This window comes from Octopus bimaculoides, chromosome 5, assembly GCF_046866305.1.
Source record: "Octopus bimaculoides isolate indiv1 chromosome 5, ASM4686630v1, whole genome shotgun sequence".
NCBI classification, from domain to species: domain Eukaryota; kingdom Metazoa; phylum Mollusca; class Cephalopoda; order Octopoda; family Octopodidae; genus Octopus; species Octopus bimaculoides.
Window position 1 is genome coordinate 20,423,878 of NC_142932.1, and position 27,973 is coordinate 20,451,850.

At 37.2% G+C, this 27,973-nt stretch overlaps 1 protein-coding gene across 2 annotated transcripts; it reads right to left on the reverse strand.

The window, feature by feature from the left end:
• Nucleotides 1-228: 228 nt before the first annotated feature.
• Nucleotides 229-27,907, reverse strand: LOC106871062 (zinc finger MYND domain-containing protein 10). Of its 2 annotated transcripts, XM_014917327.3 has the most exons (13): nt 27,670-27,905; nt 24,299-24,407; nt 23,387-23,500; nt 20,934-21,067; nt 20,111-20,174; nt 18,804-18,892; nt 18,033-18,133; nt 16,690-16,775; nt 13,746-13,835; nt 12,088-12,213; nt 5,820-5,941; nt 4,321-4,446; nt 229-642 (listed from the first exon to the last, which is right to left on the reverse strand). In XM_014917327.3, exons 1-13 carry the CDS (start codon nt 27,771-27,773, stop codon nt 537-539), a joined length of 1,371 nt encoding a protein of 456 aa, XP_014772813.1. In that variant the 5' UTR covers nt 27,774-27,905; the 3' UTR covers nt 229-536. The 2 variants fall into 2 exon arrangements, with proteins under 2 accessions (XP_014772813.1, XP_089208171.1); XM_089352045.1 differs by lacking the exon at nt 13,746-13,835 and having other exon boundaries at nt 399-642; nt 27,670-27,907.
• Nucleotides 27,908-27,973: the final 66 nt, after the last annotated feature.

Below are 27,973 nucleotides of genomic sequence, written 5' to 3' on the forward strand. Positions count from 1 at the left end.
GGTTGAGAACATTGGAGGAAAGACATCAATGGCCTATACTCCATAGGGAGCAAAGGGCTTAAGTAAGTATGATTCACTAAACCATCCATATTGGCGAAAATAAATTACTTACTCCAAAATACGTTATATCAGAATAAAAAGCTGTGTTGGTCATGCCTGGAATACCTTTCATCATACAAAGGAGTGCTGAAAAGTTCCTGGCTTTGGGTAAAAGAAAATACAGGAGGATCAGTTAATTATGATTTTATTAAACATATTCCCCTCTCAGATTCGCATAATTATTGCAATGTCCTTCAGTTTTTCTAAGCCTTGTAAAAGAACTCAGAAGGTTAGGCCTCCAACCAGGCCTTTTGCGATACCCTTACAGTGAGGAATTTTTTAGTACCCCTTCTTATGTCTGCTGATTCAGTGCATGGATATTAATGAACTGTATTTAATAAACCATGATGACAGACACAGTGTTAATGTTTAGTAGAATTGGTGACAGTTAATTCTATTATTCAGTGTTTATTGGATTATAAGCTACCGATATGCTCTCATTGCTGGTTTTTTGTATTTTCTTTAGTATTGGTATCAGATTTCTCCTCGTTAATTAAATCACAAACAGCTTTATGTTTTGGCCAGTGTGACACCTGACACTCCCTAGAAAAAGAAATAAAATATGCATTGTTAGATGTGTCACGCAAACCTCTGAATCATTGTATACAGGGTCAGGCAATCAAGAACAGAACAATACACAGAGTTAAAAACACAAAGACACAAAACAGAAAAAACATACTCCTAGGAAGACTGCATGTACATTCAACAAGACATATCAAAGAAATAAGTCATTCGATAAAACCACACTTGGCCCCTAATAACAGCCCTGATGAAACCACATAAGCAATTGCTTGTCAGTATAAAGTGGTCCCCCATGCACTATGCCTACAATTGCAGTCCTTCATGAGCCTTTGGCACCATGGAGCTGCTAATCTATGATGGCCAGAGACAGTAGTCCAGGATTTCAAACAGAGAGCTAAGAGACCATATGTCTTTGGACATTACATCATCACATGATTCTCTCAGGTTTTTTTGGACATGAACCGCCCTGCCTATTTCCTGTAGGACTTGTACCTGATATCCTTGTGTACTACATATCCAATAGTGAACTATAGATTCCTCACTTGGGAACTATTTAAACGAGTGTACTGTAATGTGGCGATATCAGTGTAGTATTTTGTGGTGTAATGTAATACAGTATAATAATAATGAAATTGTTGTATACCAAGCTGTTGTATAAGTTTGAATTATGTCTGTGTTTAGATTTTTTCTTTGTTTCACTATCATTACCACTCTAAACTAATACAGGCAAAATGGCCTTCCAACATACATCTAAAGCAATTGTCTTAAATTCATGAATTGCTACTGCAATTATCTGCAGTTGTCATTTTCATTATCCTCATTGTCCTTTTTTTCATGGGTCAAACAGCATTTATTGAGGCTGGATGCTTTTCCTGTCACCAGCCCTCATCTGTTTCGAAGCAAGGTTATATCTCCCCATGGTCAGACACATATTCATGGAAGACTGGGAATGACTGGCACTGTTATATTTATGATGTCAAGGTGTGGAGGCATGCATGCACATATGCGCATGTGTGCGCATGCACACACACTCAATCATCATTGTCTTTGTCGTTTAATGTCTGCCTTCCATGCTAGCATGGGTGGGATGGTTTCACAAGAGCCAGCCAGGCAGAAGCCTGCACCAGACTTTTGTGACTGTTTTGGCAGGATTTTTACAGCTGGATACCCTTCCTAACACCAATCACTCAGCAGAGTGGACTTAGTGCTATTTATGTGGCACAAGCACAGGCAAGGTCAGGTTTGGCAAGGTTTTTACAGCTTGATGCCCTTCCAAACACCAACCACTTTACAGTGTGGACTGGGTGCTTTTAAGTGGCACCTGTACTGACAGGGTCACCAAGTACTTGCAAGACAAAATTTTTTTAAAAAATGAAGAGGGGAAGGGACATTGGAGGAGGAGATCATGTGTTGAATGATGAAAGGTTATAGTGAGACAGAGAGACAGAAACAGGTGTCTTGCTGTAGAGGGAGTACAAGGTTACCCAGCCAGGGAGAGAAAGAGAGATCAGGAATGAAGACAGAAACAGTTGCGCTACCACAAAGAAAATATTGATCACTTCGCTAAAATCTGCTGGTGGTGTGGGTTATTTCCCTTGGATTGTTTAAGTAAAATATTAGTAATATGTAGTAGATAGAAGTCTACATGGGAAGTGCCCTGTTATCGATTTTTTTCCAACAATCTAAGTATGTCACGAGGTTTCCATACATGAGTTTTACTCACATGTCATATAAAGTATAAAACACTCACAAAGCCCGGTCTGGGAATCGAAACCACAATCCTATGACCGCGAGTCCGCTGCCCTAACCACTGGGCCATTGCACCTCCACGCACACACTAACACACACACTTACTAAATAGGTTTACTTAACATGCAGGACTGACATGGAAAGAAATAATAATAACTTCAGTTCACAGGACATTAATTATCCACCCCATCTGATTTAGGCCTTCTGGCAGCAGGACCAGATAAAAGTTAAGCTTCCGATGAGTTTGGAGAATATAATGATTTTGAGAAAGTTATTATCAGAAAAATAATCTCATTATCTCTTCCTTACAAAGCAGCAGACATGTATTAAAAATCAGAAATGAGCATTTCTTTACTGATTGTTTAATTTCTACTTGTCATAAAATGCGTATAATATACATACTTTCTAGAAGGATTTATATATAGTATATAGAATTTGCGTTGTGATGTTGTTGCGTATGTACGTGCATATGCAAGTATATGTGTGTTTGTATGTGTATGTATGTACATATATAACTATATTTATATTTATATCTATATATATATATATATATATATATATATATATACACATGTGTGTGTGTGTGAGAGAGAGCCAATAGTACCAATAACAATAAGACAAACAGCAAGAGTAGACCATAGACATCTGGATTGAAAATAAGTAGGTTAGATTCATCTACCTGTGTATACATATCCTCCTTCTCATTATCGTCACCACCACCACCACCACCACCACCATCATCATCATCACCACCATCATCATCATCATCACCATCATCATCAACTTCATCACTACCACCACCAACACCATATTAGAGACAGAATTCATGAAGGCAGATTTTCTACAGTCAGATGCCCTTCCTATTGCCAACCTACATATTTCCAAATAAGGCATGACATGCTTGTTTCCATGGAAGCTTGGATAAGAGGGACACTGCTTTTATGGCAATGACACTCATTTATACCTATTTTTATGATATGAAGACAAAGACACGCAAACACACATCCAAGTACATACACACATACATACACACATACATACATGCATACATACGTGCATACATACATATGAATAAAATTCTTTTGGTAGTGTACAGAAGAGTATATTGGTAGTAGTAGTAGTAGTAGTAGTAAGGTTAGTCAGAAGGAATTGCTCCTCAATTCATTTATATGTAAAAACAAAGAGTTTTCAGATTTTTCTAAGGAAATGAAATGAAATGTTATGAAACAAAATGAAATATAATAAAAATAAAGTAAAATATTTACATTGTTGTATTTTGAGATGGTCATTCTTTTTTTTTTTATTACCAAATAAACACACACACTATATATTTTTTCCTTCACTCGTTTATTACTGTTCTTATTTTATTATTTTAACTCATGTCCATTGTCCGGAAATCTTTCATCACACATCTGTGACCGCTTCAGCAATACGTCTCCTTTCCAAGTGTGTTCTTCCTCCACTTACTCCATACTAACTACATCATCCTAAGTATTTTTGATTCATCATCATCATCATCCTCATCATCCTTTAACACCCATTTTCCATAGTGACATGGGTTGGACAGTTTGACCAGAGTCAGCAAGCTAGGAAGCTGCACCAGGTTGCAGTCTAATTTGACTTGGTTTCTGTAACTGGATCCCCTTCTTAATGCCAACCACTTTACAGTGTTTGCTGGGTGCTTTTAATGTGACACCAGCATGATTTATTTTAAAAAATAGCTTTCATTATCATCAATTCATGACACTTTCCTAAAGCATATATCATTTGCTCTCATTTACAGTTAACTCAGTTACATCTTAGTAACAACACATGCACACACACACATCAAGATGCAACATATGTTAGAAATTATACACACACATACATAGATCAGTACATTTAACTACTACGTATGTTAGAATTATGCACATACATTTCAATGTTATACATATTAAAAACAAAAAATACCTGCGGCAATACCATATATTTCGACAACGGGAACACCTCTTGGTAGCTTTCTCCCCACACACTGCACATTTAGGTGGCTCAGGTATCAGTTCATCCAACACATCGAGGTTGTACGTCTCTGCCCACCTTTTAAAATTAAAGAAACCAATGATAGTCATGTGACAAAGTCATGTTATTAATAGTCATAGGATAAACTATTTCCATGTTGGATTAGGGAAAGTTGTGACCCAAAGCAGTCATTTGATTCGATGAGAGTTGTTCGTACCAATATTATAACGATACTCAGGGGCTTTACATAACATTACAATATATAATAGGTGCAAGCTGTGGTTAAGAAGTTCACTTCCCAACCATGTGGTTTCAGGTTCAGTCCTAGAGATGCCTTGAGCAAGTGTCTTCTGTTATAGTATCAGGGCAACCAAAGGCTTGTAAGTGGCTTCGGTAAACAGAAACTGAAAGAAGCCTGCTGTGAGTGTATGTGTGTGTATGTGTACATACATACATAAATGTGTATATGTGCATGCATGCGTGTGTGTGTGTTTGTGTCTCTTTGTCTTCACACCATGTAATAGATATGAGTGTTACTGTCATACTCACACATACACATACATTCACACACACACACACATACATTTATATATATGATAAGCTTTTAAACAGCTTCTGTTCCTCAAATTCACTCACAAAGGCATTGGTCAGCCTGGAACAATAAAAGATACTTGTCTAAGGTGAACCTGAAATCACTTGGTTCACACAGCCATTCCTGTGACCATATATTCTAATACATTTGCCCATATACAGCAGAATGGATTTAAGGTTAAAATGGAAAATTAACAGTTGCATGGCTGGTAACCTAAATACAACTTATTCAACTTCATTCAATGTCATCACAATCATTGGTCCATTGGTAATAGTTTTTTATTTCATATATTTTCATTTGTCTTGCTCATTTTTACATTCTGGCGTTTTGCTGAAATCTTTTCTTGAGAACACATTCTTCGTGGTTAGGCAATTTGACGTCTATATTTAGCATATAGGTGTCCACTTTGGTGGTCATTCCTCTTAATTTTGTGGATGGATATACACACACACATACACACATACACATACACACACACACCAGGCTATTTTCAATTTCCATCTACTATATCCAATCATGAGGCTTTGGTTGGCCTGGGGCTATATTAGAAGATGCTTGCCCAAGATAGCATGCAGCAGGACTGAACTTGAAGCCATGTAGTTGGGAATAAAACTTCTTAACCACACAACCAAGCTTCTGCCTTCAGGAAAAATCTAAATGAAGCATAAAATAATTATTCTTAAACTTGGAGATGGTTGTCTTTTGCCAATTTTGCCAATTGGTAAAAGTTGACCATCCTCCCCACCACCCCATCCCCAAGTATAACAAAATCTGTTTCAACACACGTTTTCACATTAAGAATCTTGCAGAACAAATATATATACGTAATAAAATAATTACTTTGCCTCCTTTTTAATACCTTTTAGCTTGACCCCTAATAAATTCTTCTGAAGGGTTAAAATAGGTCTGTGATTGTTTTCTTGCAAGTTTCTTCCATTTGCCTTTATTCTTCTTCAGAATGTTTTCCCTTATTTGAGGAATCTGTAAATGACAAAACATTAAGCAATTGATTTGGCCAAGATGAGAATCCATAAACAAACATACAACAGAAAGGAAACTTCTATGTGTTCATTTGAACTGCTAAAAATGGCAACCAAAGTTCTCTTAAATTACACTTCACATTTGTCATAATCAGTATTATTACAACCAGCAACAAACTGGGATAATCATTAGCACACAAGACAATATACTTAGAGGTAATTTAGAAGCTCGTTACACACTGAGATCAAACACCACCAAGGTCAACTTTGCCTTTCATCTTTAACCCTTTCGTTACTGTATTTATTCTGAGATGCTCTGTGTTTCTTTCAATTACTTCAAATATAACAAAGAATTTAGTAAAATGACTTAGTTATCATTCAGCTAGTGTTAGGAACATAAATTGTGACTAAGGTTTGGTGGAAGTGTTTAATTCAAAACTTATGAAAACAAGACATTTGGACTCAGAACCAGAGCCGGTTTCAGCCGGATTGGTAATGAAAGGATAAAGGGGTCAATAAAATAAAGTACCAATCAAGTATTGGGGTTGATGTAATCGATTTGCCCCTCCCACAAAATTGCTGGCCTTGTACCAAAATTTGAAAACAATATATAAGTTACTCTCCACTCACACTTTTATGAAACTAACCCCTACCCTCTGATTCACTGTATCCTCTCATATTCATCTTCTTGTATCTTGAGATGCTCTGGCATCTCATCATCATTCACGTCTTTATTTTCTTTGCAGCTACTCCCATTCTTTTCTACTCTAGGCAAAAGGCCTGAAATTTTTGGAGAAGCAGGGGCCAGTTGATTAGATCAACCCCAGCATGCAACTGGTACTTAATTTATCGCCTCCAAAAGGATGAAAGGCAAAGTTGACCTCGGCAGAATTTGAACTCAGAACATAAAGACAGACGAAATACCGCTAAGCATTTCGCCCGGTATACTAATGTTTCTTATTTCTTTATTGCTCACAAGGGGCTAAACATAGAGGGGACAAACAAGGACAGACAAAGGGATTAAGTCGATTACATTGACACCAGTGCGTAACTGGTACTTAATTTATCGACCCCGAAAGGATGAAAGGCAAAGTCGACCTCGGCGGAATTTGAACTGAGTACATAAAGACAGACGAAATAGCGCTAAGCATTTCGCCCGGGGTAATAATGCTTCTGCCAGCTCACCGCCTTTCCAGCTGCTCCCATTTGATGGTCTAGACAGACAGACAAGTCCTCTATCATACTTTAGCCTCTCAACATCTGGCATAAAACTACCTCCCTCACCACACACAAATACTTAATCAAAGTGACTTTTCCCTTTTTCCAATTCTTTTCTTGTCTTGGACCCGGTGACCTCACTAGTGCTGGTAACATGGAAAAGGCACCTAGTACACATTATAATGTGGTTGCTGTTAGGAAGGCGATCCAGCAGTAGAAACCATGCGAAAACTGACAATGGAGCTCAACACAGCTCTGCAACTTGCTGGATCCTCTCAAACTATCCAACTCATGCCAGCATAGAAAACAGACATTAAATGATGATGCTGACAATTATTATGCTGAATGTATGTGTGTGTGTGTTCAAGGTTGTAGGCTGCAATTTTGCACCTAAGTAGCTAAAATTTCAGCTAGGCAGGCAGGTACATAGACAGACAGACAGGCAAATAGTCAAACAAATAGAGACAGACATAAACAGACAAATTGATAGACAGACAGACAGATCGATAGATATGTAGGAAGGAGGGAAGGAGGTAAATGGATGAATAGATTCACTCCTGGATTATTACATGTCTTGCTCAACATCAAGTTGTGGTGAAGACAAGGAGTATTAATACATATTTATTAAAAATATTATGCAAATAGCACTAACTTTTTTGGGGTGGGGGTGGATTTCTGGAACAAGAGAATAAGTTAATATAGCAAGCCAGTAAATGTAATTAATTTTCTCTGAGCAATGTGATACTACATGTTACATATTAATTAAAATAACTGACTACTTTCTTAATTACTTGCTATAATTATTTCCCTTTCATAATTGTATTGATTAACTGTCTTTTTAATTAGAGTTATATTAATTGGCAGTATTCATGGCAAATGGTAATTTCAAGATTTATGTACACCTTCTGCTTAGAATCTGCCATTCATATGGTAAAATGTCTAAATAAAAATGCATATATAATTCAATGTATTTATTTATATTTAAGTTCATACACACTCTCATATACTGTATGTATAGTAACAGCTGTGAATCTTGTAACTATAGATATATCTGTGTGTGTGTGTATCTCTCTCTCTCTCTCTCTCTCTCTATATATATATATATATATATATATATATATATATATATAATTGACCGTTGACTGGACACTATTCAATTCTTTTTCTCCGTGTTTTTCTCCTTGTCTCCGTATTCTTTCTGTTGAAGAGCGTAGCTTGAAACGTCAAAGACTTTCCATATTCCCGAGCGTCATACTAATACATCCTTTTGTTATTTACACCACCTGTCCTCGCCTGTTGTTGTTTTTTCGTATATTCTCCCATATATATAGATATATATATATCTATATATATATATCTTTTACTCTTTTACTTGTTTCAGTCATTTGACTGCAGCCATGCTAGAGCACCGCCTTTAGTTGAGCAAATCGACCCCCAGGACCTATTCTTTGTAAGTTTAGTACTTATTCTATTGGTTTCTTTTGCCGAACCACTAAGTTACGGGGACGTAAACACTCCAGCATCAGTTGTCAAGCGATGTTGGAGGGACAAACACAGATACACAAACACACACACATATATATATACATAAACATATATATACGACGGGGGTTCTTTCAGTTTCTGTCTACCAAATCCACTCAGAAGGCTTTGGTCAGCTCGAGGTTATAGTAGGAGACACTTGCCCAATGTGCCATGCAGTGGGACTGAACCCGGAACCATGTGGTTGGTAAGCAAGCTACTTACCACACAACCACTCCTATATATTTATATATATATAATTTTTTTTCTCTGTTTTTTTTCTCCATGTTTTCTCCGTATTCTTTCTGTTGAAGAGCGTAGCTCGAAATGTTAAAGACTTTCTGTATTCCCGAGCGTCAAACTAATACATCCTTTTGTTGTTTACACCACCTGTCCTCGTCTGTTGTTGTTTTTTTTCGTACATTCTCCCATATATATATATATATATATATATATATATATATATATATATATATATACATACATACACATATATACATACATATACATATATATATATATATATATATATATATATAATAATATTAGGGACAAATTCCAAAATTACAGGTAAAAACTCAATTAAAATCAATTTATAAAAAATTAAAATTAAATTGAGTTTTACAGATTAAAATATATATAAATATATAGTTTTCTTTTCCCTAAAACTATATATGTATATATGTATATATATATATATATATATATATATATATATATATATATATATATATATATATATATAACAGAAATATGTTACAAAAAGAAAATAGAAATTACACGTAGAAATGTAAGGGTAAAGTAAGAAGAAAAATAAGCGAAAATGCACATTGGAAATCAAAAAAAGTAAAGGCTTTTTATGAAAAAACAATCTAGGTAGATTTCTAACCCTAAGTGAGAAAGGCAGTGCAAACCAAATAACTTCAAGTATTCTGGATTTAGACTTTCTAATTGTATTAGAAGTCTCGAGAGTAGGAGGTTTATACTTACAATTATTATGTTTATAATAGTACCTATGATTTGTCGGTCTAAAGCATTTAATATGCTGTTGATTTGTGCTAGTATCATTTAATTGACCTAGTTCACTTATACCTATGCTATTATTAGGATCCATATTTGCAATTTTTCTTTTTAATTTAGTATCTGGTATATAATAGATACTTTTATTTAACCCACTTAGTTTCAAGGCATTATTATATATAACTAATTGAATTAGAATAACGTTGTAGTTATAATTATGCTTCTCCAGTATCTGGATTTTTCCACTCATAGCAAACAAACATGTGATCATTTGCATATGAGCTGTAATTCATTTTATTAGGAAATTTTGATTCTGCTCTTTAGTATGATGCCATCCTTCTTACTGTGAGTTTTATTTTAATGTACTATTACTTGTTTTGTGTTTTTTACTCTTTTACTCTTTTACTTGTTTCAGTCATTTGGCTGTGGCCATGCTGGAGCACTACCTTTTAGTCATACTAATCGACCCCAGGACTTATTCTTTGTAAGCCTAGTACTTATTCTATCGGTCTCTTTAGCCAAACCGTTAAGTTACGGGGACATAAACACACCAGCATCGGTTGTCAAGCGATGTTGGGGGAACAAACACAGACACACAAACATACACACACACATACATATATATATATATATACATATATACGACGGGCTTCTTTCAGGTTCTGTCTACCAAATCCACTCACAAGGCTTTAGTCGGCCCGAGGCTATAGTAGAAGACACTTGCCCAAGGTTCCACGCAGTGGGACTGAACCCGGAACCACACAGCCACTCCTACGCCTATGAATAGTATTTTTGAATACTTTGTTTTATTTGTTTCACTGTCTTGTGGCAGACTTGATGCTTTCCCCCTTCAAAGAGGAGTGTTAGCCCAAGTATGATGCAAAGACTTCACCTCCTCAGAGCTGACATCTTCTGAGGAGAAGCTGTTGAGGTCAATTGATAAAATGGATGAACAGTCGAAGAAGAGGAACTTTGTGGATGTTGCAAGGAGCCACAATAGAGAAGTTGATTTGTTGGAGCTAAAGAGTTATAAGAATATGCTGAGTAGAGAGGGATATGATGTAAAGGTGTTCTCTCCTCAAGAAATGATAAATGACATGAAGGAGAGAACAATAATCTACAGAACCTATTCTACAGAAGCAGGGAAGATAGAAATAATGACAATGATGCAGACTGAAAGGGCATTAAAACCAATCTGGCAAGAAATCACGTATCCTGCCAGAGGAACAAAATATGGAACAGTGGAGGTGTGTTTCCAAGAGGTGGCTGTTGCCAGGCTAGACTCAGCAAACCCGTTAAAAACTGAAGAAGTGGTACTTCTACCCACATACCATGGGAGACGTGCTTCCAGGGTGAGGGTAGAAGGTATACCACTGGAAGTTGGATCTGCCTCAATATCAGATTTCCCTGTGATGTGATTAGCCTGGTATGCTTTTGATCAGGTGTCAGAAGACGTGGCACCCACTGATCAGAAACCTTCATTATACCAAGTTCATTATGCAAAATATTCTCAGCTCTCACACGGGATATGCTAATGGTATTGGCTATTTGGTTTATAGTCAATCGCCTGTCAACTGTCACCATGTAATGAACACAATCAATATTTTCTTTGGTGGTGGCAGCTGCAGGACGTCCAGACCTTAAGTCATCTTCAAGACTCTCCTTTCCCCTCCTAAACTCAACTGCCCACTTTTGCACTGTTGATAAAGCTACAGTGCATCCCCTAATGTATCAACCATGTCAGCATAAATGTCCTTAGAGGCTAAACCCTTTTTCTGCAGATACATGATAGCAGCACGAGGCCAAATTTTATCCATTTTTAAGAGATGTCATTACTAGTAACATTTGAAGTCTTCTTGGAACTGTCAGATGTCACTTTAGCTGGAAGGAAACAGTGCAGTTATTAAATAAGACGAATTGAAATTAATGCATGCAATATTTCCCAGCTCTAGCATCACTCCTTCATAATCAGCCTATGAACTTTTCAGCCCACCCTTGTATGTATGCATGTACATACATATGTATATATGTATCATCATCCTCATCATCATCGTTTAACGTCCGCTTTCCATGCTAGCATGGGTTGGACAGTTTGACTGAGGACTGGTGAACCAGATGGCTACACCAGGCTCCAATCTGATTTGGCAGAGTTTCTACAGCTGGATGCCCTTCCTAACGCTAACCACTCCGAGAGTGTAGTGGGTGCTTTTACGTGCCACCGGCACGAGGGCCAGTCAGGCGGTACTGGCGACGGCCATGCTCGAAATGGTGTATTTTACGTGCCACTTGCACAGGAGCCAGTCTATTGGCACTGGCAACAATCATGTATGTACATACATATGTATATATGTATATGTATGTATAAAAAACAAGAAAGTTATTTTTGACCTGTTCCAATATCAGCTCATTTTTCACAGCTGGGGTTTCCATGTGTCCTAGATATTCCAAGTATCTCCTCATTTCAACTAAAGCAGGCATTTGGTCCAGCAACAGTTCGGTGAGGTGTGACCGCAGCTGAAGAAAGAACAATATAAACAAAATCAGTAATAGTGTGTGTGCATATATATGTATGTGTTTGAGTCACTAGTGCATCAGACAAAATGCTTTATCTGCCACACTAGTGATTTACACTCTGTGTTCAGATCAGGCTCTTACATTCTGAGTTCAAATCCTACAAACGTAAATTTTTCCTTTCATTCCCCCAAGATAGATAAAATAAAGTAGCAGTCAAATAATGGAGTCAATTTAATCAACTGTTCCCTCATCCCAAATCTCCAGTCAAATCATGGAAGTGCTATTATAGCTGATAAAATGCTGAATAGATTTAACCCTTTAGCATTTATACCAGCAACATCTGAGTCAAATATTCAACCTGTTTTATGTTCAAACTGGGTAGATCCAACAACCCCTCACATCCACCCTGCAATGTCAATCTAAAAGGAAGAGGAGGAGGGTATATTGTATTCTGCTTTATGAGATTTTAAAGGATATATTCATCTACTCTGTGATTTTGGACATGAATCTGAATCGTTTCCATACGCATGTGTTTGTGACAGAATGTATTTGTACGCATGCTTATGTGTCAGGGTAAAGAACAGAGCTGATGATGAATTATGTGACCCAGGCTTCATCCAACATTATTAATGTGGTACTCTATGCAGTTTTATTTCTGTGGACAGAATACAGACTGACTGTGCATATGTGTGTGATGTTATGTAGGAGTTTTGTCTCCTACATCAGTCAGTGGCTCAGGGCAGCCCTGGTGTTACAGTGAAAATGAGCTGAAACACCTACAGAGCTACTTTAGTGTCTGATGAGACATCAACTCCTGCTTTTGGAGACAGAGTACAGGGGCACCCTCAGCACACAAGTGTTTACCCTAAAATTACATGTGTATGTAAGTATATAAATATATATATATATATATATATATATATATATATATATATATATATATATATATATATATATATATACATGTGTGTGTGTGTGTGTGGAGGAGAGTGGGAGGAGGAGGAGGAGGAGGGGGAGGGATGGGGAGGGGGAGGGGAAGAGGGGGAGGGGAGGAGGGGAGGGGGGAGGGGGAGGGGAGGAGGGGGGAGGGGAGGAGGGGGGAGGGGAGGAGGGGGGAGGGGAGGGGGGAGGAGGGTGGATGGGGAAGAGGGTGGATGGGGAGGAGGGGAGGAGGGGAGGAGGGGAGGAGGAGGAGGAGGAGGAGAATGATGATGATAATGAACAGTAGTCAGGTGCACTACAAATCATCATAAAAAGTAGCCAAAATATGTGAACAGTACATAGAATAATGCACAGGACCTGAACAGTGAATGAGTCATTAAAAAAAAAATGATTGAGGTGGACATTAGGAGTACTATTGGCAAATTTCAGGAAGCTTGAAAGTTTTGAAGGATGTAGCGTCCTAACAGCTAACAACTGGTGTGGTAATGCATTCCATATGCCAGCAATTCTGAGCATGCAAAAATGCATGCAATGACAGATCTTTCTCCTTAAAAAAGATAAGACAAGACAAAATATACAGTACATCTTACCTTCATCAAGATGTTTTTCCGATACGATGTCATTTCATACTTCTTCTGACAACTACTTTTCATGATGACATTAAAGAGAGCTATCCAAACCTGGTGGTCAGTAAAAGAACTACACATAATAAAATGTAGAAAGAAGTTTCCCAATGAAGTACACAACACCACAATTTATAAGTTGATATTTAATTTCTCAATGCCCAGTGAAAAAACTAATCCTTATCTTAACTATCTTAGTAATTAGACATCATTGTGTAGTCATATATCATTGGTACTAGCTTGACTCCAATAGAAAAAAAATCACATCATATTTTTTTGTCCCCGTTGTCTCAAGCTTCATGCTGATTCTATTGTTACTATATCATGTATGTTAACAGCTGTTCACTACAATAAACATCATAAGCAAAATGTTAAACTAACAGTTGTTCACTGTATTAACCATTATATCATTTATCCTTTCATTCGTTAGTTTCACATCTGCTGCTTCGTGATAGCATGGGTTAGATGAATACATATTACTTAGATATTGTTTTACAGCTGCATATCCTTCCTGTCATTAACCATGAGTTATTAAGGCGACCAGCTGGCGGAATCGTTAGCACGCCAGGCGAAATGCTTAGTGGTATTTCGTCTGCCATTACATTCTGAGTTCAAATTCTGCCAAAGTCGACTTTGCCTTTCATCCTTTCGGGGTCGATAAATTAAATACCAGTTGTGTACTGGGGTTGATCTAATTGACTGGCCCCCCTCACCCCAAATTGCGGGCCTTGTGCCTAGAGTAGAAAAGATTCTTATTATTATTGTTCTAAGGCAGCGAGCTGGCAGAAATGTTAGCACGCCAGGCGAAATGTTTAGTGGTATTTCGTCTGCCACTACATTCTGAGTTCAAATTCTGCCAAGGTCGACTTTGCCTTTCATCCTTTCGGGGTTGATTAAATAAGTACCAGTTATGCACTGGGGTTGATATAATTGACTTAATCCCGTTTGTCTGTCCTTGTTTGTCCCCTCTGTGTGTAACCCCTTGTGGGCAGTAAAAAAATAATTAACCATGAGCTGATTTTTTTTGTTTCTGTTGTGATGAGAGTTATGAAGCCCCCTTGCAAGAGATAGACTGGTCTGAGTAAAGTATAAAGAGTAACGATCTGAGTTAGTTCAGAGTTCAGAGTCAAGTGGAGTTCGGAGTCAAGTGGAGTTCGGAGTCAAGTGGAGTTCGGAGTCAAATGGAGTTCGTGTTAGTTTGTAGTGAAGTTGGGAAATTCTGGTTGGTTAGTTCACAAGGAATATTGATTGTTGGTTCGTAAAGTGATTCGTTAGTTTGTTACATTGTTTTTACTGTTGTCTGATTATCTTATTTATTGTACTGAACAAAGTATGTTACAAAGTGTCTTTTTATTCAACATGTTTTTGAAAGCACAAAAATAGTGCATGATTTATTGACAAAGAATGACAACAAACTTCACTGTTCACTGCAATCACAAAAATATAAGCATTATATACACACACACACAAACACACAAACACGCACATACATTTTTACATATTTATGATGGGCTTCATTACATTTCCTTCAACCAGATCCATTCACAAAGTATTGACCAGCTGGGTCTATAGCAAAAGACACCCAAGCTGCCACACAGTAGGACTGAGCCTAAAATCATATGGTTGACAAGCAAACATCATGACCAAACAGCCATGATTGCACCTATACAACCATATATAGGATATTAAATAAGGTAGCAGGTGTTCACCGAGATCATCATTTTAATATTGATCTTAACCAACAAAACAACTGTTCGATGAGTTATGCATCTTTAACAGATATTAAATGAATTGCCACCTGCACGACATATTAACCATTCCTGTATAGCAGGTGTTAAAACTAAAATCTCCACACCTATTCTCTAGATTAAACTTCCCAGTAAAATATAACTCATTCAAACAATAAATATACGCTCATGCCGGTGGCACATAAAAGCACCCACTACACCCTCGGAGTGGTTGGCGTTAGGAAGGGCATCCAGCTGTAGAAACTCTGCCAAATCAGATTGGAGCCTGGTGTAGCCATCTGGTTTCACCAGTCCTCAGTCAAATCGTCCAACCCATGCTAGCATGGAAAGCGGACGTTAAACGATGATGATGATGATGATGATGATATTAGCTATCATTATCTTATTGTTTTAAAGTCTATTTTACAGTAGGACGGTCTTCTTGACACCAGCTCTGACTTGTTTCTGAGCTAAATAATAATCCCCTTGTCTACTGAATAAATAGCCTATACATGATGAGAGGCAGAAGTGAAAACAAATTACACCATTTGAATGAGCCTTTTGTTTACAGTCAGCAAACACACTTTAATGATTTGAAGAAATATGAACTCATATGAATACAAATCCATCCATCCATACATGCATGCATACATATACACATACATACATACATACATACATACATAAATACATACATACATACATACATACATATATGATGGACTTCTTCAGTTTCTATCTGTCTGTTCCACTTAATTAATCAAACTGTTAACTACACCAATAATTAATAATTCATCCCACTATTAGCCTTTAGCCTTACCAACCACTAACCATACTGTTAACCATACAAAAATTAACAACGTTATGCAACATTGAACAATGCAGTTGAACAACAATGAACAATGCAGTTGGACAACAATGAACACAGCTTTTATCCAATCATTAAACAATGCTGTTAACCAATGCTGTGAATTGAACACTATGTCCATGAACACTGCAGTTAAACAAAGATGAACAAAGCTGTTATCTAATTTTTAACAATGCTATTAACTCAATGCTGTGACATGAAAACCATGTCCATGAATAATGCAATTAAACAACAATGAACGAAGCTGTTCATCAATCATTAATAATCATTAATAATGCTGATAACCCAATGCTATAACAAAAATATGAAGTCCTACCTGTCCCTCAGTTTTCGTCAGTTTGAGATTGTCCTCAGTCGATTTCATTTCATGCCATTTACAGTCGTAGTATCTATAGGTTTTACCTGGCAATGAACAATTATGGGATACATCACATTATTAAACTGGGTACATATACACCTCAACATTTGTACATATACTACATTTGTACATTTGCACATATTTACATTTGTACATATTTAAACCTAGTATAAAATTTGTACATATTTACATATTTACATTTGTACATATTTACATTTGTACATATTTAAACCTAGTATAAAATTAGCTTATATCTTTAATCTTTAATTTTTTATTTGTTTCAGTTATTAGATTGCAGCCATGCTGGGGCACCACCTTGAAGAATTCTAGTCAATTGAATCAACACTAGCACTTATATTTTTTTAAGTTTGATACTTAGTCTATCATTCTTTTACAGGAACATAAACACACCAACACCAGGTTACAAACACAGACACAGAGTCATACACACATTAAAAAACCCACCTAATGATGAATTATGTCTCATGTGGCCTACTTCTCAAAAAGATTGACCATCTGTTATAGACCATCCCTGTAGAGAATCAATAACAACCTAGTCCAATTTGCTATAAATATATATATATATATATATATATATATATATATATACACACACACACATACATATATATATAAGCAATAATAAATCTCTGAGTGAGGTATAAACAGTAGCTGCACGACATTGTGAAGTATATTTGCAACTTAAATGTGGCTAACCCTGAAGGATGGATGCTACTGTAGCATGTAGCCCCAGGAAGACACCTCCTCCAGCTGGCTATTGACACACTTTCTGTGCCCTATCAGTTGGAGGAGGTGTCTTCCTGGGGCTTACGTACATATACAAGCTGGAAGGCTGTACTAGACTCTAGTCTGATTTGGAATGATTTCTACAGCTGGATGCCCTTCCTAATGGCAACCACTCCGAGAGTGCAATGGGTGTTTTTACATGCCACTGGAGCGGGTAAATCAGTTAGATCAGTCCCAGGGCTCAACTGGTAGCTACTTTATCAACTCCAGAAAGAATCAGAAACAAAGTTGTCCTCAATGGAATTTGAGCTCAGGTTGCAAAGTACTGAAAGAAATTCCACTAAACATTTTGTGTGATGTGCTAATGGTTCTGCCAGTTTGCCACCTTATAATTGTTTCAAGTTTTGGCACAAGGCCAGCAATTTTAGAAGATGATTCAGTTGATTACATTGACTCAGTGTTCAAGTGGTACTTATTTGATCAACCCCACAAAAGCTCACTGCCTTAATAACAAACTATAATAATAACAAACTATAATAATTGGTATCAAAAACCTTTGATTTCTTGAGTCCATGGAGGATTTTCCAACAATTCTACAAGAAGAATTGGTAAATCATGAGTGTTGAGTATTCTGGTGAGGATGCTCAATGTGATTCTGAGAAAACAATACATAAACATATCAGTTAAGACACCATAATCACTCATGTATAAGTTACATTATTTTATACTTGATTTTAACTGAAAGAACTGGGTACAACTTATACACAGGGCAAAGCTGATATCAAGTTTGAATATGAAGGGGGAAAAATTTGTACTTAGATTTAACACACATAACTCCCAAACAGTACAATCCACATAGTTGTAAATAGGTACTACATGTAAGCAGTGACAGTACTATAAAATTATCCACATTTTATTAGCTTGCAGTGTTGAGTTCAATTTGCACCAAGAGTATGGTCAGAAGAAATGTAGAGACCCACTGGTCACATCTACATGTCTTAATGCTACAAGGGAATGTGGAAGTGGTTTTAGAATATTTGCTGTAATGATATTTCTACTTCAGCAAATCATTGCTGAATCTATCTGAAATGTAATGGAAGATAGATCAGTTTCAAAACATTGATGTCCAGGTCACAAAAGCAAAGTTTGAAGAGAATGTTAGTCATTTCCTTTGAAAAGCAAAGTTTGAAGAGAATGTTAGTCATTTCCTTTGAATTCTAGATAAAAGCAAATAGGAAATAACACTCACTGACCAAAAACAAAAAACAAAATTTTAATTTTGTTACACAGTGTAATTGATATAGAGTGTTGTTATCCAAACTTACCCATCCACATTATCAGTCACATAACGCATTATTGACATGGCTTTCACAGAAATATCAAAATTTAGTTTTGCAGCTTGTTTTTCTAAATCCTGTAAACAGAATAAAAAGGAACAATCATCTATTTATTTCTTTATTGTCCACAGGGGGCTAAATATAGAGGGAACAGACAAAGGGATTAAATCAATTACATCGACCCCCAGTACATAACTGGTACTTACTTAATCGACCCTGAAAGGATGAAAGACAAAGCTGACCTCAGTGGAATTTGAACTCAGAACGTAATGGCAGAAGAAATACAGCTAAGCATTTCACCCAGCATGCTAATGATTCTGCCAGCTCATCACCTTTTCTATTGATGCCACTGACTGAAATAACAGGTACAATCATTAACAAGAACAATCATCTATTGGTGTCACTAACTGAAATATGAGGTTTTGATGGTAACTCTTTGTTCCCCACCTGAAATATAGGTTTAGGGATAACTGTTGGTTACCCTAGCAGAAATATAGATTTAGGGCTGAAACTATTTAAGTTATATCTTGAAATATAAATTTAGGGGTAACTAATGTTGTACTTAGCAGCAAATATAGGGTTTTAGAGAGAACAGTTTAATTATTTCTTTTAGTTTCCGGCTTTTTATCAATTGTGCCGTAAGTCAGATAGGCTTGGAGGTACGTTTGTAAGTATTTTTATGATAATGAATAACGATTATGTAGTCTCATATGGAAATAATGAAGTGGTGGGTGATATGGCTTCTCACTTGATTTGGTTGGGGTAAAGAAGGGAGAGAAGAAGAGGAGGGAAATGGATGGGGAATGGAGGGAGGGGAAAGGAGTGAGAAAAAGAGGAGGGGAGGAGGGGAGGAGGTAAGGAGAAGGCGCGGAGGGGGGAGAAAGGGGATGAGGAGGAGGAGGGAAGGAGGAGGGAAGGAGGAGGAGAAGGAGGAGGAGGAGGAGGAGGAGGAGGAAGAGGAGGAGGAGAAGGAGGAGGAAGAGGAGGAGGAGAAGGAGGAGGAGGAGAAGGAGGAGGAGGAGAAGGAGGAGGAGAAGGAGGAGGAGGAGAAGGAGGAGGAGGAGAAGGGGGAGGAGAAGGAGGAGGAGGAGAAGGAGGAGGACGAGAAGGAGGAGGAGAAGGAGGAGGAGGAGGGAGGAAGACGACGACGACGACAACAACGATGACGATGACAATGACAATGATGATGACGATGAGGATAATCAAGGCAATGATGAGGACGATGAGGATAATGATGACAATGACAAGGAGGACAAGGACAACACCACATACATGACCACACCAGACTACTTCACCTGCATATTGCTGCTGCCTGGCTCATTTACAAAATCTTTGATCTCTTCAAACTTCTCCTTTGACCTATAAACAAAATTAAAGTTGTCCACATTAATTAAAACAAACTCTCTACATATTATTTGGCATCAAATTATTAAGTAATCACCTAAACGATTCTACCAATACAGTCTACCATACATAATCATCATATTAACCTACCAATAGAGTCTGTCATATACACCATGCCAGCCAACCAATAAAACTCACTGATGAACTATCACACTAGCCTACCAACACACTACAGAAATAGTAATAATCTTTTCAATCATCATAAACCAACCTACAAACATTTTGGTACCCCAGTAAATCATGACAGTAAAATAAACATACCAAAATATCACTCACTCACTCACTCATGCGTTTGCTCGATGGGGCTGGGGTCATCTCAGATTAATGGTCCCAGCAGCATTATCATGTGTAGAGCTGACCAGGTCCACCAATGCTGCCCATTGCTCATGATCCAATGCCAGCCCCGCTACATAGTTGATTTTTCATTGGTCGGGGGGGCATGCAGGGTTCCATTCTAATGTTGGACAGTCTGGTTTCTTCTGGTCTGTGTCATAACAAGTTGAAAATTCTTCTGGGTGGGTTGTTGGCCCTCTGCAGACAAGTAGATGGGTGGGCTGTTATCTTGGTGATGAACCAAAACACCGCAGATCACTGTTAGTCTGCAACCTCCCTGGAAGGATGGCCCTACCAGAAGCAAAGCTCTGACAGTAATGCTCTCTCAGATTTATGGAACATGCAAGCCCCCCATGACAAGGCCAGACCCAGGATACTTACCTACTAATGATGTCAGTTAATTTTCGGTAGCAGTAATCAACAAGGTCCAGAAGGCTCTCGTCAGCAGATTCACAAGACTCAGGAAAATATAAAGTTGTTTCCAGAAGGTTGATAACAGTAGCTTCATGGTAGAGCTGTGTGGAAGTGTAGAGTGGAAATATATGTTTACAATAGTATGTGGAAATATAGGGTTTATATTGAAATAGTTCTGGTGCTGAGAAAAACAAGCTCTTGGTACCCTCTGTAAAGTAAGTTGACATTAGGAGTGATGTCCAGCCATTGAAACCATGCAAATGAAGACATTGGAGCATGATGCCGGCCTCCAACTTGTTAGACTCCGCCAGATTGTCCAATCCATGCCAGCATGGGAGCTAGCCATCAAGTGATGATGATGAAGATGATAATAAAGGTGGTAGTGGTGGTGGTGGTGGTGGTGGTGGTGGTGAGAATGATGATTGAGATATAGTAACATGGCATTATACTAATATATTAATATATACTCCTTTATTCTTTTACTTGTTTCAATAATTTGACTGTGGCCATGCTGGAGCACCACCTTGAAGGGTCTTAAACAAATCAACCTCAGGACTTAATTTTTAAGGCTAGGACTTACTCTATCATTCTCTTTTGCCAAACCACAAAGTTACAGGGACATAAACACATCAACACCAGTTGTCATGGAGGAACAAACACAGACACAAAGACACACACATAAGTATATACATATATATATATATATATATATATATATATATATATATATATAAGACAAGTGAGTGAGACCTTTGGAGGTATGCCATGCTTGAGATCGTAGCTATGGCTGATACCAGTGTCACACAACTGGCCTGTTGAAAGCAACCTTCAGTCGTTGGGCAATGTGCTGTGCTTGTGAAGACCTGTAGAACCAAGTGAAACCATAGTCATGACTGATGCCAGTGCCATCTAACTGGCACCCATGCCAGTGGCACATAAAAAGCACTGTTTGAGCATTGGGCCTCATGGAGGCAGTGACAGCTGACCAAGATCTTTTGTGATACACCATGCTTGTGTAGACCTGTCAAACCAAGTGAGACCGTAGTCATGGCTGATGTCAGTGTTAGGTCAATGGCACCCATACCGGTGGCACGTAAAAAGCACCCACTACACTCTCGGAATGGTTGGTGTTAGGGAGGGCATCGAACCATAAAAGCCTTGCCACATCAGATCAGAACCTGGTGAAGCCTACTTGGCTTACCAGTTTTCAGTTAAACCATCCAACCCATACCAGCATGGAAAGCAGATGTTAAAGATGATGATGATGGTGATATATATATATGAGCCTTCTTTCAGTTTCTGGCTACCTACCAAATCTACTAACAAGGCTTTGGTTGGTCTGATGCTATAGTAGAAGACACTTGCCCAAGGTGCCACACAGAGGGACTAAACCCAGGACCATGTGGTTGGGAAGCAAGCTTCTTACCATACAGCCATTTAAATGTGCTTCATTTTATTTATGACTTTCATAACAAGGAAACTATTATGAAGCACATGAATGAGTGAGCAATAAGTAGAACTATGGATAACCCTTCTGTTGGCCTCACAGAGGGGATGATAGGGGACTGAGACTCCAGACGGTTTGCTGTGCTTGAGAAGACATATCAAGCTAAGTAAATATGTGACCGTCCTTACACACAAGACATCCCCTACATCCATCTTTAGCTGAGTAATCCTAATTTTGCAGGCTCATGGGTGCCAATGCCACATAAAAAGCACCCATGCCAGTACTGCATAAAAGCACCCGGTACACTCTATAAAGCGATTGGTGTGAGGAAGGTCATCCAGATATAGAAACCATGCTAAAACAGATATGGGGCCCGGGTAGCTCTCCAGCTGACCATCTCCTGTCAAACAGTTCAACCCTTGCCAGCATGGAAAACAGACTTTAAATGATGATAGTGATGACCTCTTTTGAAATACTCAATCTTTATCACAATTACTTTTGAAAATTTACTAAGATCATTTTACAATTATTAAGTTGGTGTCTTGAACATAGACTAACATGAAATTTTGATGTGAGGTTTTAATTTAGATTGCTTTAAAACATGACGTCTATCTCACAGAATCAATGGGATGGATTTCAGTGGGCTGGTATCAAGAGGGTTAATTGAGTGATATTTCAATAGTAAAAAAAACCTCAGCTTTGAATTGTGGGAACTCATTATGCAGTAGATGCAAGCTTCAACAAACTGATTCATTGGATCCACACAATTTCTGCCTCACCGAAGGAGACCCTGTTTCTACTCATGAGGAAATGCAATCTACAGGAGTATGCGATCCCTGTCAGTATTAAGTTATTGAAAGGCCAAAAAAAACAGGCTCGGATTGCAACCCAGTGACAATGAATAATAACATTCAATAGTAAAATGGTTTCAATATGAAATGTAAGGATATATATATGGTGAACTTTTACATACTGTAATGTATAGTGGAAAAGTGCTCTCTGGTTCAAACTCCATGTCCAGCAGCTGGGAGAAAACTTTTTCTTTCCAAACATCTGACACTAAAAGGTCTGTGATGAGAACTGGGAACTGTGGAAAAATCATGAAATTATGTTTGTTATTTATGAAATTTATAAAGGCAACATAACAGAAATGTCCATATTTACACAATGAAGACTTTTCTATTCTTCCCAAGCATCAAACTAATACAACTGCTTGTTGTTCCCTCACTTATCTTAACAGGCAGAATATTTGGGCCTGAAAGGCGGTGGGCTGGCGGAAGCATTAGAACACCAGGCAAAATGCTTAGCAGTATTTCATCTGTCTTTATGTCCTGAGTTCAAATTCCACCAAGGTCGACTTTGCCTTTCATCCTTTGGGGTCGATAAATTAAGTACCAGTTGCATACTAGGGTCAATCTAATTGACTGGCCCCCTCCCCCAAAATTTCAGGCCTTGTGCCTTGAGCAGAAAAGAATATTTGAGCCTGAAATGTAACATTTATATATGTGTCAGTGGTAAAGTGAACTAGATTTATTCCCCTGAGTTTACAAATAACTGTTTCTAGTCCAATTGAAATGTATTAAAAATTGTTTTATTCCTAAAATTTGGAAACATAATATATTTCAGACATTTAGTCTCCCTTCTTACAACATGTTCATCAATTATAATTCCTTCATTTATTCATTTATGTCAGCATTTTCAAACTCTTTGGCAATCTTGAATATATACTCATGCTTCAACATACTCTGAATATATATCCTGAATATACGCCGTTAACAGACACCTTGAATATGAATATTTAATATACACACATTACTATATGCCCTGCATATGTCCTTAAATATGTATATCTAAAGAAAATATACTGCCACTATTTTTTGCTTACCTTTTCATAAGAGATCAGGAAGGATTTGACAAATTCATCTTCATCTGCAGAAGCATTTAATATTGCTTGTATGTTGAGTTTTTCGACATATTCATGTTGCCGTGTCCATCTACCCAAATTGGTCAAACATGTATATATAAGAATCATATAAAATACATCAGTTGCAAATTATAGCACAGGAAGACAGCCAACAAGGTTTTATTTTATTAAATACTTATTGATGTAATTTATTTTATTAAATACTAGAATGATTGCAAGACAAAATTAATCCATGTTGGATTTGAATTCATAAATATAAAAAAAGAAAAAGGATGAGTGTGGCTGTGTGGTAAGAAGCTTACTTCCCAACCACATGGTTCCAGGTTCAGTCCCACTGCATGGCAACTTGGGCAAGTGTCTTCTACTATAGCCTTGGGGCTGACCAAAGCCTTGTGAGTGGATTTGGTAGACGGAAACTGAAAGAAGCCCATCGTGTGTGTGTGTGTATATATATATGTGTGTGTGTGTGTGTGTGTGTGTGTGTGTGTGTATTTATGTGTGTGTGTCTTTATGTTTGTGTTTGTCCATCGCTTGACCCCCACCATCACTTGACAACCGATGTCAGTGTGTTTATGTCCTTGAAACTTAGCAGTTTGGCAAAAGAGACTGACAGAATAAGTACTAGGCTTACAAAGAATAAGTCCTGGGGGTGATTTCTTTGACTAAAGTCGGTGCTCCAGCTTGGCCACAATCAACTGACTGAAACGTGTAAAAGAGTATACCTAACAGTAACTAGATATTGATTTCAAATTTTAGCACAAGGCCAGCAATTTCAGGGTAGAGGATAAGTTGATTTCATCAACTCCAATAAAAGTAAGGTGAAGTTACCTTCTCGAGTCGCGCTGCCTCATAAGGGTTGGTTTCTTGGTTTCAAGGCATATATATTCCCCACCTGGACGAAACACTGGTCCATCACAGGGTTACTCATTTTTGCCAGCTGAGTGGACTGGAGCAATGTGAAATGAAGTGTTTTACCTAAAAACACAATGCCTTGCTCAGTCCAGGAACTGAAACCACAATCTTTCGATCATGAGTCCAATACCCTAACCACTAAGCCACACATCCCCACAATCAAACCCAATGCTCAACAGGGACTTATTTTATCAACCCCAAAAGGATAAAAGCCAAAGTCAACCTTGGTGGGATTTGAACTCAGAATGTGAAGATGGACGAAAGGCTTGGCAGCATTTTGCTTGGTATGCTAACAATTCTGCTAGCTTGCTAGTCACATCTAGGTCAAACCTAGATGTAATTAGATATTGCTGGGTATTTTATTTAGTGCTTTAATAAAAATTCTACCATCCACCAGTCATATGATATACATAACAGAAGGGGCTTCTGTGTGGCAAAAGAGACTGCTAAAAATAACAGAGAGGAAATCAAAATAATGTCTTACAATCTTCAAAACTAAAAGCAGAAGAACCCATTTTATCAGATTATGTAGTCAGATAGGATGGTCACAGCTGGAATGCTTTTAATTGTAGGTTTCCCTAATTAGAGCTGACTTACTATTTATCAACAACAACAATACATAATTACACTAAAACACTGTGTGTGTGCATGCATGCATGCTTGCGTGAGTTAGGTGCAGTGTGGCCAAACAGTCAAGAAGTTTGTGCTTCAGAGCCACTATATATATATATATATATATATATATATATATATATATATATATATATATATATATATATATATGTGTGTGTGTGTGTGTGTGTGTGTATGTATATATGCCCACCGAAGCTTTGTGATTGAATTTGGTAGGCGGAAGTTACTGCCGCGTATGTATATGTCTGTGTATGTGCTTGTGCTTCTCCGAAAGAGAGAGAGAGGGATATATATATGTACATATATATATATATATATATATATATATATATATATATATATATATATATATATATATATATATATATATATATATATATATATATATATATATATATATATATGTGTATACACACATATATAATCATTACTCTTTTACTTGTTTTCGTCATTTGACTGTGGCCTTGCTGGAGCACCGCCTTTAGTCAAGCAAATCAACCGCGGGACTTATTCTTTGTAACTCACTTTAGAGTTAGTCTCAAAACTCCCTGTAACACCAAAGATGAACTGAAGGCAAGGATTATGGCAGCGTTCACCAGCTTAAACAAGGAGACCGTCCAGAAGTGTTGCAGGAGATTCTGAAGTCGTCTGAAAGCCGTAATTGAAGCCAATGGCGATTTTATTGAACAAACTTATTCTTTAGTATTTCAAGATATTTTTATATATTTTTTATATATTTATATAAATTATGATATAATAGCAGAGTTCAAGTTTTAAAAATGCTTTAAAATATAATTATAGTTGAAATAGTTTCTTGGTGTAAGTAGTACACTACTTTTTTGTTACTATGGTGATAAACTATTTACAACAAAAAAAAAAAAATATATATATATATATATACTTCGTTTATGTATCTGGTTTGCAAGATTCTTTACGTAAATTTGTGTGTTCAAACAAATTTTGTTGTGTCTAGGGAGTCATACTGCTTTAATATCTAACACACTCACAGGTTCAATTTAAATGAGTGGAAATTGAAACGATGTGTGTGTTAGATGTTAAGGCAGTATGACTCTCCCTAGACAAAACAAAAAAAAAAAAAATTATAATGTAAAAATGTGGATCCCAGTATGGGTTGTTAGTTATAGATACAACACACTTTTAAAGAGCTTCTCTCTACGAAATTCCGCTCACTACGTTTTTTAACCATTTTACTGAGAAAAGCAATACCAATATATCTTTTGCTGAGGAATGTTATGTTTGAAACTATTTTCTTTTGAGATATGTCGTGTTTATTAAGGCAAAGTAACTAGCAGAAAATATCAACTCTATTTCTTCCTTGTTTAGAGGATCTGTTCAATTTGGAAGTTATTTAGTATCATTTCAAAAACAACCATGAAATTTAATTTCGCAGTTAAAGGGTTAACACAAGGATGTAATAGAAGGCACTTGCCGCGTAATGAGATCGAACCCAGAGTCATGTGGTTGTAAAGTAAGTTACTAAGCCACGATGCCATGTCTGCATCAAGATAGATTTGTTCGTTATTTTATTCTCTAGACTACTTTTTGTTCTAATCAGACAACTACCTTATATATGTGTACATATTTTTTACCCAGTCCAACAATTATTATTATTATTTGCTCCCAGTTACGTCCCGAATGATATGTGTTTGATCTATATAGTAAATTTGCAAAATAAAAGCTTTATTCACATCTAACCTATCCCACATCAACGACAACTGTACGTAAGATTGTATGAATGGGACATACACGGAGCTTGTTATACTTACTCAGGACTGCCAACACTGGCAACATCAAACACCTTTAGAGAATCTACAAACATTTCAGCTTCAGATGGACTTAGCCTTGTATTTGTAGAGAAAGACATTGTCATCAAGTGGTGTCAACAACCCTAAAATAAATTGTAACTCTGCAGCCGGTGAAAATTTTTCACTGTTGTCAGTGGCAACGCTCTACATAAGAGTTAAGAAAAGAGAAAAAATTAAATAAACGTGTCTATTCATGTTTAAGGGGAAACAACTGTCATCAATATACTCTGCGTTATCTCCCTTATCCAGTCAGCAGAATTGCAGG

Bases quoted from the DNA above. Each gene is read 5' to 3' on its own strand.
- LOC106871062 (XM_014917327.3), bottom strand. From the start codon at position 27,773: ATGACAATGTCTTTCTCTACAAATACAAGGCTAAGTCCATCTGAAGCT. The intron at 23,501-24,298 runs GTAAGCAAAAAA...ATTTTTCCACAG, and splicing joins TCCTGATCTCTTATGAAAAG to TTCCCAGTTCTCATCACAGA. The intron at 4,447-5,819 runs GTATTAAAAAGG...TAATTTTAAAAG, and splicing joins ATTAGGGGTCAAGCTAAAAG to GTGGGCAGAGACGTACAACC.